This window comes from Enoplosus armatus, chromosome 1 (assembly GCF_043641665.1).
Source record: "Enoplosus armatus isolate fEnoArm2 chromosome 1, fEnoArm2.hap1, whole genome shotgun sequence".
In the NCBI taxonomy this organism is placed as follows: Eukaryota; Metazoa; Chordata; class Actinopteri; order Centrarchiformes; family Enoplosidae; genus Enoplosus; species Enoplosus armatus.
Window position 1 is genome coordinate 30145290 of NC_092180.1, and position 13633 is coordinate 30158922.

At 43.5% G+C, this 13633-nt stretch overlaps 1 protein-coding gene across 1 annotated transcript; it reads left to right on the forward strand.

Annotated features, from left to right (window-relative positions):
• The first annotated feature begins 2322 nt into the window (after positions 1-2322).
• LOC139307811 (histone-binding protein RBBP7) lies at positions 2323-11518 on the forward strand. Its single transcript, XM_070931190.1, has 12 exons — positions 2323-2419; positions 3076-3220; positions 5416-5561; positions 6381-6554; positions 6665-6780; positions 7673-7833; positions 7924-8050; positions 8141-8218; positions 8649-8725; positions 9414-9471; positions 9682-9792; positions 10321-11518. Exons 1-12 carry the CDS (start codon positions 2404-2406, stop codon positions 10390-10392), a joined length of 1281 nt encoding a protein of 426 aa, XP_070787291.1. The 5' UTR covers positions 2323-2403; the 3' UTR covers positions 10393-11518.
• The last annotated feature ends 2115 nt before the right edge of the window (positions 11519-13633 follow it).

Consider the following 13633-nt stretch of genomic DNA (forward strand, 5'->3'; position numbering starts at 1 on the left):
GCACATGTCGGTACACTCAGTACATCCCTGCAGCCAAGTCACAATCTGACTACCATGTGTTTTCTTTCGGTAAGCATCTAAGTACTGAGCTGACAGAGAGAATTGCACTCTCGGTACGGCAGCTCTGGGGCTAGCTCTACCTTTTTAATGTAAACTTGAACTTGACTAGATCTCTTCTTCCAGAGAGTCCTGGTCAAGACAGCAGCACAAGCTGTTTGTTCATTTAAACATCTGCTATTAAAAAAAAAACAACCTAAGGAAATGGTATATAAGTAAGTGAAGATGTAATGGAAAACAGCACGAGTATCAGAGTGGAAAGGCTTTAAGTTAACATAAGACTTCGGGACAAACCTGCTGCAGTTAAATTTCTAAGACAATAATTAGCCACTTACTTTTTTTATGGCTAATGAAAGCTCCAAAACTCACAAACAGGATGTGAAACGGTCACGAGTGAACTGTGAACCTGCTAGTCTTAATCATAGGCCTGTTTCGGGCATTTTAACCTAATGTCCTTCTAAAATTCAAATCACTTTTTCAGCTACAAGGTCACTGGTATTTATCCACAACCCTGGTACTCCCGACAGTACATATGTTTTACGCGTATGTGCTATGGAACAGTAAAAAAAAAAAAAAGATTACTGCCTCTTTAGTAGTTTGTGAAATCTGTGTCACAACGAAATACAGTATTGGTGCATCTCTACTCGGTATGTGACATGATGTAACACCATCATGTCAGGTGGCTCGTGTTCTTCCCAGTACTTCATAATCACACATAGTGTAGATATTCATCAATCAGTATTTATACTGGCCCGTGCATACCTATCTGTATTGTATCACTGATGATCACCTGTCACTGTGTACAAATGCATTTGATAAGAACTCCATATATATATATATACTCTCGTACCATCTATGATATATGTTGGGTATTGCAGTGTACTGATCACTCTAGTCGTAGCTTGAAATTGCTTTTTTACAAGGATAATTGTGGGAGGGACTTATGGAATATTCAGTAACTGTCGGACATTATCCATCACCCTATATGTTACTCTTTTATGTAACCAGAAAAAGATGAATGGAAATACATAGATAAATGTATGAAGTGTTGTGCACAACTGGGTTACACATTGTAACTCCATACTAACTATATCTGTATATTTTACTTTTGTTGTAGAATATAGGACCACTATTCTACTTGGACTGCTCTAGGCAACAGCTCATCTTTTTATGGAAAGTGATACCTCGTTCTTCTGTGTATCTGTGAAATAGATCACTGTATATTTCAAAGCTTTTTATAGTGGCATGCTCTACCGTTGTACTCCAGATCATTCTTACATGGAAGCGTCTGTTGGTTCTTAGTATGTAAATGAAGATATCCGTTAGTGTGCGATGGACTTAGAGGAACCTGGACAGTACAATGAACCACGTTAAGGAAAGGGGGGGGGGGGGGGGGCTGTGAACACGGTTTTCAGCTGAAACATTTAAGTGTGATAATGCATTTTGAAATTGCCAATCGCCACCTATCATTGTCCCTGTGAGAGTTTACTTATTTTGATCAAAGATGACACCAGACTGCTCTGTCTTTCAACTCTTAGCCAGTTGCTGTTACTTTGCTTCCACTCTTATTGCCATGAGATATAGACCTATTTATTTTTTAATGATAGCTGGTGAACACACCTTCTGTATGTAAACTCATGTTTTTTTTGTTTTTTTTTAATTTGCTTCAAATCTTTGTTATGCTTGTATTTGGAACATGTTTTGCATTTTCAAGGTTTGTAATTTACTGTAAACTGTTTTTTGCTGTTTATGGATGAGACTTTTACAAAATAAACTAATTGGAATGCATGGCGAGGCTTGTAATGCTCATTACGCACCATAAAACAACAGGTTTGCATGGGTGAGACACTCTTCCATTCTTAGACCCTTACAAAACATTAGCATTACTAAACGTGCTACCAGTTCATATGCTAACATTAACATGCTGCCTGATGTCTTTCTAGACTTCTCACCGCACAACAGTACTATTTTCCCTGAACGTAAACATTAGATATAAACATTTATATACTGCGTATGTGTTATCTTTGTCTAAAGCCGTATAACAAAGGCGTATGTGCATAGCCAGAATTATATTCTCCATGTTAGAGGTGGTGGAAAGGCTCAGTGTTGGAGCAGGGCCCCAGTTTGTCTGCGCCCCCCTCAATGCGCAGTCCGCGCGCACTGTTGGCCCTCGTCGGTATGCGCGCACTAACGCATGCGCAATCGGCATCGAGTAATTCGGCGCTGAAAAGGAAGGAGTGATACAACCCGAGCAGTGAGAGCTAGGGGAAGAGCGGCATAAACGAAACCAGCGTATACCTAGTTACTTTGCTTTCGAGCATCGTGACACAGCGCAGAGTTTGGATAATGGCTGATAAAGAGGGTAGGTTTGCTAGAAACTACCTAGCGTACTAAGCGGTGGCCTGTTTTCCTCGTGTGTGGCTTTGTGTGAGCTCCGCAGCCGTTCAACTCTGCCGTGGGCGCTAGCATGACACGCTAGCTTAGTAAAGTACTATCAGGAGGCTTATTGGTTTCAACCAGTCTGTGTGCTGTTTCTCGGTTGCAAGTGTGTTTTTTAAAAGAACTGCGTGTCAAACCTCCACTCTATAAGTTCAGTGTACATTCAATGCGTCAAACAGCACTTATTTCAACTTGAGTCATTGTTTGCTTGTTGTTACGCTGCCTCAGCCTGCTTCGCCAAAATATGCCGTAACTAATGCGCGGAAGAGATCATTGCATCAGTTCTGATTTCAGGAAGGATAGTTAGTTATACAGAATACCCTGACATCTACGATTATTGAACAGTTTGTTGGTTTAACGTTAACCAACGCAAGGCGGACTTGTTTGTTAACGATTCCCAATTACTCGAGTGCATTGGCCGGCATTACCAGACCGGTTATAGTTACTATGTAACCGTATTTAAGTGTGCTTAATCAACTTTCCCCGATTAAATGCCTACATGTGTTCTAATAAAAATATACAGCAGCTTCCAATATTTGCCCGTATACCAGAAACTTACGCTATGCTGTTCTGTCAAAGTGTATGATGATGCAGTGGAAGAAAGGGTCATCAATGAGGAGTACAAGATTTGGAAGAAAAACACACCTTTCCTGTACGACCTGGTGATGACTCATGCGCTGGAGTGGCCCAGCCTTACTGTCCAGTGGCTTCCAGATGTCAGCAGGTATTTACATTGTCTCCATCTTGCTGCACATAAAACACGGCTTAAACCCCAGCAACAATGTCAACATGTGTCCTTGTCAACTTGTTTCCTCCTCCACAACCAGACAGTCACGTGCAGCTCTTCTGTTCTGCTTCTCTCTTTACATCTCTTTACATCTATTTCTCATGGTCCTCTCTTGGGTCCGCATACAACAAAATTGTGCATCCAAGCCAACATCTGGTCAGGTGTGGGACAGACTCAGCCCAATCCCCTCCTGCTCTCTGATAACCTATGCCTCGTTTTAAAGGTCCCATATTGTAGAAAGTGAGATGTCCATGTCTTGTTGGATTATAAAGCAGCTGTAGTTGCTGTATAAATACTGTGAAAGTATCAAAACACTCAGTCCACAGAGAAATGCGCACAGTCCGTATTCAGACACTGTGCCTTTAAAACGAGCCGTCGGGACTTCCGTAAGGTTGTGATGTCACAACTATACAGTCACCATACTCAGCCACGCCCCCAGCAGGTCATCTGATCTAGGAACAGCATCACCCACCAAGTACAGGGACGCTCATCCACCCGCTCAGTCTGTCTGAGTTATTGGAGCGCTCTGCTCAGGACTACTCTAGTGCAGTCCCATAATAAAAATCTAGAGCTGAAATAAGCATGATACGTGTGACAGTGTACGTGTCACATGTCTATATATTTTTCTGTTGTCAGACAACAGAACAAGCTGAACAAGAACAAGACATCAGCATTCCCAAGTTGCTGCTGATCACATCATTATTTTGTTATTATCATGACATTGTCTGACAAAATAAACAAGTGCTGTGTGATTGGCTGTATGGACATTTATTTGACAATGAGTCATCTGAAGAGGTGACAAAAGGTTCATGCGGCACAGCCCCCTACCCTCGCTGGGATGGTCTTTCATCCTTTTGCAAGGATGTTGGAGGGACAGTGAGTTAACAGTCACAGGGTCTCCCATTTCAAGACGCAGTCTGTTTGTGGGTTCAACAAGCCCTGATACTGTGTGACCCAATTAAGCAAGTGAGCGCAAAAAACACGAGCTACCAGACAAAACACAAGCAAATTCTGAATCATTGTTATTTTAAGTTGCAGTGTTGAGCTCTTTCAGCCACTGTAGAAAAGTGCACACGAGACAGTGGCTGAGCATAACAACTTAACAGGAACTTAAACTGAACTTTTGATTTGATTTGTGGTTACTAAATTCAAAAGAGAACAGATAAACCTACTCAGGTAGTGGCCATACACAGATTTCATATACTGCTGAATGCTGAAATGTAATCGCCCACAGTGATCGGATCTGTGAGATGTTGCAAATGTCAGGCATGTTCAATCGCTGATTCTCCCTCATGGCTCAGGAGCAGCAGGGTGGAGGCGAGGCGCTGCCAGATGTGTATTCTGACTGACTGACTTGCTGGGTGTGGCATAAGCAAGTCTCTGCAGCTGAGAGGGGGCAGACTGTCTTGTTACAGTGATTCATCTTGAAAATTAAAAAAAAACATTCAGTCAAGTTGGAGGATTTTCACCTCGAGTGGACTTCACTGTGTGTGGCACCTAAAGCAAGTTTAAACCTGTTGTGCATTCTCCAATTTGGGTTTGTGACCAAAGTTATTATTGTGGTTTATACATTTATTTTGTTAGATATTCTCATTCATCTTGTATTTTTTTATTCTTCAGTGTAGGTTTATGGAAATTCATTTTTTAATAGTGTATTATTTATGTTATGCTTTCAAATCTGCAAGAAGAAATATAAAACGCATTTTTGGTGTCTCAGAATCACTAAAGCAAAAATGCATTTGTAAGTTGTCGATTGGATAAAAACTTGGTGCCAATTATCATTGGAAGTGATTGGCCCAGATATCATGCGTAGCTTTTATCAGTTATGGATGCTTCTGGCTATATCTTTTTGCCAGTTGCTAGTATTAAAGACGGCTACGACTGCAATGAAATTCAAAAGGACATCCCTGTCTGTTGTCTCAAGTCACAAGTGTGACTGATATTACCAAATATGAATACACTAAGAGATTCATTAAAAGGTTACTGTGTTACTATTTTCCATTTATTATCAGCAGCCTTCCCACCTTGTTTCCATACCAAAAGCCGTGCTCTAATGTCAAACTGAAAGGCCAAAGCTATTTTTGCCACCAAGTATAGATTAAAATGATGTCCATGTTGTGGGAACTCTGCAGGCCTGAGGGGAAGGACTACACCGTTCACAGGCTGGTTTTGGGGACCCATACATCAGATGAGCAGAATCACCTTGTGATTGCCAGCGTCCAGGTACCAAATGATGATGCCCAGTTTGACGCCTCACACTACGACAGCGAGAAAGGAGGTAAATACACCAGGAGTGCTGCCGTAGAATACTTTTGACATTGCTTGTTGCTGCTTTAAAGAGGGTGTTTGTATGGTCGGGGGGAGTAGGTGTACACATAGAAACGCACAAACAAAGTGGACAGTGTAATATTTGTTTACATTCATTGATTCTCCCCAAAATACAAACTGTGCATCTGTAAGGCCTAACGTGTTTCCTACCTCCATAAAATATTTGCAGAAGCTTTTTGTAGTAGAAAGCTGCATTGTTTATCAGCTTGCAGTCTTTTCATTTTATGGCACATTACCAGCAGCTCAATATCTGTCAGTGCTCTCTGTTAGCAGAAGTGTAGATCTTGCAAACACAATCAACAGAGTACCTTCAGATTGGTTTTACGCAAGCTTGAACCTAAATAAAGGCTGACATTTGCATTGTGTCCACACTAAGACACCCAATTATTGAACTCTTGAAAGTGACAAAGCCATGCAAGCGTTGATAGACACACAGTCTTTGTCAGAAACCGGTTGAAACATTGATTCACTCAGTCATTTTATATGGCGAGAGAGTCAATGAGTCAAGATGTTCCATTCAATCCTCATGCTGAATCTGTGTTATTCTGTCTTCCAGCAGGTATGTTGATGGGTGCCCAGCGGTGTGTCGGTGTGCTGTAGGCTCACTGCTCCTTTGGTGTGTTGCTAGAGGTAGTGTTAGCATGTTAGTATGGCCACTGAACAACTTTTAAGGTAAACCTCAATCTAGCATACACAAGAAAGTTGTTACGTGTCTGGTGTCCATTTCCTACCTTGGGTGTACTGCAGTCTGATTGTATTCTCTTGTCAGAGTTTGGTGGATTCGGTTCAGTCAGTGGGAAGATCGAGATCGAGATCAAGATAAACCACGAGGGAGAGGTTAACCGAGCCCGCTACATGCCCCAGAATCACTGCATCATTGCCACCAAGACTCCCACCTCTGATGTGCTGGTCTTCGACTACAATAAGCACCCAACTAAGCCAGGTTGGATCACTGCTGTGCTTTTACACTTAAGACTACATGCATCAGAGTGCTCACGCTCTAGTGAATGGTACATCATGAAGGTGAATGCAGTGCGTGTTTGTGTGTTTTAGATCCCAGTGGGGAGTGTAGTCCTGACTTGAGGCTGAAAGGCCACCAGAAAGAAGGGTATGGCCTTTCCTGGAATCCCAACCTCAGCGGCAACCTCCTCAGTGCCTCCGATGACCATGTAAGTGACAGGAACTAAAAGCCAACAGGGCCGTCATTTACTGGCCATCCAGTGCTGATCGGAGAATGTGCCTGAAAGAAGGGTGCAAAGATTTCAGAATGAACGCCGAGTGAATTTAAAAGACAGTGTGATTATACCCAATTATTAAAGACGCTAGTGGATGTGATGAACAGGACTCCCTTTACATGTTACTGCAGTTGAAAATGTTTCAACGTGATGGTTAAAGCTGTAGGGCCCCACTGTGGAGCAGGACAGTTTTTAATGTCCAGTGCTACAATCGAGAGCCCATGAAAACCAGTTAGGAAGCCAGCAGAGAAGTTGAAATGGATCACTTAATGTGGGGGGGGGTCATTTTTATGTTCTGTTTGCAAACAGTGGCGCTAATTTAGCTATTCTTTCACACTTATGCGCGATGACTTTTAAACGATCAACAATGTATCATTAAATCGATAAAAGAGCCCCACCCACAGTAGGAGGTGGACAAACCGGAGCAAGTGGACCAGACCAGTTCCACCCTGCCGACTGGCTCTCCAGAGCGTCGGTGTCCTTCAAGACAGGTTGGCTGTCGGTCCAGCTCTCTCTGCCGAATTGTAGGTTCAGGAACTCGCCCCCTAAAGCACGGGGAGTGCCGTGGGAACAAAAGCAGAAAGAGAAACCGGGGGTGCACCTTTTTTAAAAGACATCTTTTATCTGATCAGGCTGTGGGGGTGCATCGGTTTGATTTTCCACTGACCGTTCATTGCTGCGGGCCTCAAACCACTGAGGGCTTTGTCGGAAAAAGAAGTTATGATGACAAATTGTTGGTATGCTCAGCGATGTAGTTTATTACTGATCATTGTAGCAAGAGGATAAAACATTTATTGTGCTCCCCATTTTATTTTTATTTCTCCAGACCATCTGTCTATGGGACATCGGGGCCGGCCCAAAGGAAGGGAAGATTGTGGATGCCAAGACCATCTTCACCGGCCACACCGCAGTGGTGGAAGATGTTTCCTGGCATTTGCTCCACGAATCCCTGTTCGGCTCCGTGGCTGACGACCAGAAACTCATGATGTAGGTGGTTGGTACGAATGTGTGAACTGTTGGCTGTTTTTTTATTTCTAACCAAATAAATGATGTCCCTGTCCCCTGCCCCTCCACCAGATGGGACACCCGGTCCAACAACACATCTAAAGCCAGCCACTCGGTAGATGCTCACACCGCTGAGGTCAACTGTCTGAGCTTCAACCCCTACAGCGAGTTCATTCTCGCTAGCGGTTCTGCTGATAAGGTAGAGAAGAAGAGGCAAAAATACACCCTGAACTCTTTGAACAAAATTGGTGTAAATACTTTAATGCAAAGTTTGTTTTGTTTCTCTCAGACTGTTGCACTGTGGGATCTAAGGAACCTCAAACTGAAGCTCCACTCCTTTGAGTCCCACAAAGATGAAATTTTCCAGGTAAGAACTTCAATTGCTTCCATGTGTTTTTTTTTTTTTTTATTATTTGTCCAGTCCAGCTCTGTATGAATGTCAGTCTGCAGTTAAAAAAAAAAAAAGATTCAATAATACTGTCAATGGAATCACTTAAGAGATCCAAAACCTAAAATCTGGCCCTCTTAACTATAATATTTGGCCTCCTGGCAAAAGCTGAAGGTTTAACGTTCATAGAATAGAAAATACTTTGTCTACATATGCATGCAAAAGGCAGAACTCCATTCCATTAAAAAGCCATTTTTTTTTGTGTGTGGCTTTCCCCAGATCTGTATCTTGACACAAGCCTGTCTCTGAGCTCTGCAGGCAGAGCAGTAGTACTTTCATTCAAACATTAACGCTGCTATAGTACTGTCACTACATTGACATGCCTGTAACCAACTGTCCCGTTGATCAGGTACAATGGTCCCCTCACAACGAGACCATCCTGGCCTCCAGCGGCACCGACCGCCGTCTCAATGTCTGGGATCTCAGGTAAAACCGTGCACCACACCCTTTTTTTTTTATGTGAAGCAGTGTAGTTCAAGTTTTGAGCAAAATATGTTCAGGCGACACAGTATTTAGTTCTGCTGTTAGAAGGTGAAAACTGTTTTTTTTTTGTTGTACATCACTCATCTGTAAGGAATACACACACTACGACCTTTGTATAGCATGTCGGGAGATTACATTGTTGCTTTCAGATGATGGTTTAATAACCAACATGTTGTCTCATCACTGGGGGGGGCGACCGCAGCACATCGAACACGGTGCACTCCTTCAGATTCAGGCCGCGTTGAAGTAAAGGCTTCTTCACAGTGGAGGTCCACGTCAACCTTTATGGACTGTTAAAAAGCTCACTGCCGTTCACTCGAGAGCGCGAGTGAAATATGCAAAAAGTAGGACCCGATAATCCACGGTTCTTGGAAATTTGGAATCGGTTCCAACTCGGAACCGTGATACCCAACCCTCGATTTGTGGCAAGTTAAGATTTAGAGGAAAGCATTTTACCTGATAATACTGTGACGACGCGTAATCAAGTTCATACCAATGTGCGGGTGTAGTGTTCATGAAGACCGTTAATAACTTTAAACATTTTTAAAAAACGGTCACACAATGTGGTAAATGTTACTCAATGACTTTTTTTTTTTTTTTGTTGGTGCTTGTTTGTTTGTTTGTTTTCTAGTAAAATCGGGGAGGAGCAGTCGGCTGAAGATGCCGAGGACGGCCCACCAGAGCTGCTGGTAAGTCATTTTATTCAGAGTCACCTTCACGGTTCACTCATCATTTGGAGATCCTCTCAATACTCTGAAATGCCAGTTTTCACTTCTACTCACTTTAATAATACAATCACATCGACTGGGTGGTCAATGACGTAACTACAGAACAAGGTGAAACAGCCTCTCAAATGTTACTAGTCAATTAAGTCCTGCTTGCCTGTTTACCACCATCAGTTCATCCACGGTGGCCACACAGCCAAGATCTCGGACTTCTCCTGGAACCCCAATGAACCCTGGGTCATCTGCTCAGTGTCCGAGGACAACATCATGCAAGTCTGGCAGATGGTGAATACAGACACACACACACACAAATGAGAGATGTTCCAGTTGTCCAAATAGAAAACAGGATCGGCGAATTCTCCAAGGATTCCTTTTTTTTTCTCTCTCCACCCCCGCCTACTTGCATGCGTCCGAAGAAAACCCCCCCCCCCCAAAACACTTAAAGACAACACAGCGTAGCTTACCGGTAACCTGCAGCTGCCACCTTTCGAGACTCCGAGTGTCCGTTGCTGGCCTGCCACAGCCTGGCTGCGCGTCAGAAAAGTCTGTCTGTTATGCAGACCCGTCTTCTCTTCACCCATCACCAACAAATCATATGATAATCTTATATATAATGAAATACAATGCATTGTTAGATTAGAGCTATATATATATATATATATATATTCTTATAAATAATAAATAAAGGCCTGTCTCTATCGCTGAGGGTACTCTCCAGTGTGAGCTGTTTGCATGTTGAGCTGCTGCCGTTCAGCCAAAGACTGAGGATGTACATTAACGCCCCCTCCCCCTCCCCCCCTGTTCTTCTCCCAGGCGGAGAATATCTACAATGATGAGGAGCCGGACAACACCCCTGCATCAGAGCTGGAGGCTCAGGGATCATAACCTAGCTGGGCCTCCCCTCGACCGAGTCTCTCTCCAGGCACGACCCCTCCTCCTCGCCCTGAGCTCAAGACCCAGCCCGGCCCGGCCCCGTTTCCCCCTCTCTGGCTTATCTCGAGTGCGAAATGAAAAGTCTGCTCTCCACACGAATGAACTATGTGGAGAGTCAGAGACGGCGTCAACACCCCCCACCGCCCCTGCTAACAGACAGTTGGATTCAGGTTCATCCTGCTTACACCTCGGCCCAGGTACCCAAAAGCACTTAAGCACTTGGAATAAGATAATGCAGTGTTCTACCTGCTCAGGTGGCGGGATCGCCAGTGTTTTGGGGAGAGGGATTGGAGGACTCTGAGCGAGCAGGAAACCTTCACGTGCACAAAGTTAATAAGACCAGTTCATTTCAAAGGGCTCATCAAGGAAAACCGTGGAGGTCATTGGACACTGTGAGAAGCCAGAACACCACTAGATTCCCTTCCCTCAAGACGAAAGTATTCAAGGAAACCCAGACAGTAAGAAGATTATCTGAGCACTGAAATGCTTTTGGGAAACCTGATCTCATCCGTCCGAACTGTGTGATGTGTCAAGGGAAGCGTTCTTTCATACCTTTTTTTTTTATTTCCCGTCTGATTTATTAGAGAAAAAAAAAGCAGTTAGCTGACACTTGGCTGTCCCTTGAAGAAACATTCCCTGCTGTGTTTGCCTCCTGTCCCTAAGGTACATAAACTCTTCAGTATTTGGCTTGAGTGAAAGGTGTGGGGACCAGATCAGTGCATTTGAGGGGAACGCCTCTTTCTTTTTTTTTTTTGTTTCCCCTCTCTTCCTGTGTGTTCTTACGTAATGTGAAATCGCTATGTTTTGTTTGCTGCACCACAAATTGCAATAAAACTTTTATAACTTTTCAAAAAAAATAAAGCAAGTATCTCATTCATGTGAACTTTGCTGCACAATACAAACGACACGAGACCCAATAATCACTAAGAGGAAGAGAAAAAAAAATCTGGTTATTGCAAATTCTACAAAATGTTTATTGAAAAGCAAGACAGGGCTATAAGAACATTGTACAATCAAAGAGGGGGTTGTGGGCTCATCATTTTTTTTTTTCTTTTTTTAAATAAAGCTCTCCAAAGCTGTGGTGACTCGTGCCTCTTCTTTCACAGTTAGTCTCACCTGCAGAGGTAGATTCTGACATTACCTGAGAGTCAATCTGGGGCAACGCCAAAGAAACAGGAAATAGATGCTGAAAAAGTCTTCCCTCAACTAGACCTGTCCTCTACCGAACCCCCCCCCCCCCCCCCACACACACAAAACCCACACCACCTAACCCTGCAGCACGTGTTCACATCAATTTTTTTTATTTTTTAAATCCCCTCAGTGTGATGTAAAATGAAAGGAGGAAAAATGTAAGAAGCCGCAGATAAAAATGGGACAAAAGGGACTGCAAGGCAAGCGTCTCAAGAGGACAAAGGTCAAAGACGGGTCAACCAACAGGCAGGTTTGTGTAAATATTTGTACAGGAACATTACTCGTCAGCACCACCGCTACGCTTCCCACTGACTTCACGGTGAACCGAGTTCAGAAAGTCCAGCTGCTGAAGCGCTGACGCCTGGTGAGCTGGGGGGACAACAGGGACCTGGTCCTTCTCTGCGCTCTGACTCCCACAAGCACATCTCTCGTGTTATAATCTCTCAGACAAATAAAAGCTGCTGATCTTGGATCAGTCTTGTAATTACACCCACAAATAAAAGACTGGGATTCCAAATAAGGATGCCGATGACGCAGGTATAGGGGGTTAGCAGGTGATGAAGTGCTGTATTCAAGGTGTCGGGCCTGGGGAAGTGGAGCGAGGACAAAAGGTGCTGTTGAAAGAGTGTGTGAATGGAATTTGATTTGATTTCACGAGTAGAACAATCCCACGATGCGAAACGAGGTCCAGAACCTGAATTTGACCCTGCTCACGATAGATCTCCACACCAGGACTCGACACACACTAGGCTCCTGTTGATATGCATCACTGATGGAAATCAATAAATTAGAAATGTTCTCCCAGTACAACGTTTCGAACATGACAATCTGACGGCCTGATGACCCTAAAAATAATTTCTCAAACATCACTGACGTACAATAATTAGCCAGTGGGACGAAGGCGTTTCAGAACTCAAACCTACACGGTTCATAAAAAGAAAAACGGATTTGAATCAAGTGACACCACTTCGCACAGTCGCTCAGCTTCCAGCCCTTTACGTCATTTTGCCCTCTGCATCGCTTCCTGTTAACCCCTCGTGCCCAGATAGACAGTTTAAAGGCCTACATAAAAAAAAAAAAAAGAAGTGATATTTTAAGAGTAGTCAAAATATTGCAAATACACGTCATCTAATTTCTGAAATCTAATCATATCAGTTTTTGTTATCAAAATATAATTTACGATAAACGTAGCTTTTTTTCTTCTTCTTGTATTATGACATTCTCATCTCGACATCATCGCTTTTTCCTGTGAAATTGCAACTCATTCTTGAAATACAACTTTTTGTTCCAGCTTTATTCTCAAAACATTACGGCCCCTCCCCCCCCCCCCCCCCCCCCCCCCCCCCCCCAAAACATTTCAAATATATTTCCAAATCCTCCTCCACCACCACCACAGTGGCCCTAATACTAATCCCTAATCATTTGAATTATAAATTGAGAATTTCATTCTTCAGACTCGCCGCATGTACGAGACCTGGGTCAATAATCCAGACTCTTGAAGCTACAGTAAGAAGCGTGCCGTCAGTGGTCGCGGCCACCAACCGGAGGTTCAACTTTAGCCCTTTTCAGACACCTGTTTAACAGGCAGACTGAGGGGAAATCCTGATTCTAAAGGCCTATCTCGTGGGGGAACTGGTGGAGCTATAATTTACCTCCCAAACACTGTCGTTCAGCTGAGGGGGGAGATCAACTCTGAAGTTACCAACAGCCTGTACAAGGTGGCTATTTAAGCTAGGTTAGGTCAAACACAGGGCCCGGGCAGATGAGCATTTAGAATTCAGCTTTGATGAACCTTTGAGGGAACTGAGAACCAAAACAGCTATGCGTCGCACCAAACCATATGATATAACCCTGCCCCGCCAAACGATAAACTGCTCCACAAAACAGATGCAGTTGGCTGGAGTTGATGGGTCTCTTGAGTAAACGGTTAGCAACTAAGCTAGCTAGTAGTAGCTGTCACCCCCCCCAAAAAAAAACTACTACGTTGCAGAAGGAACGGGGT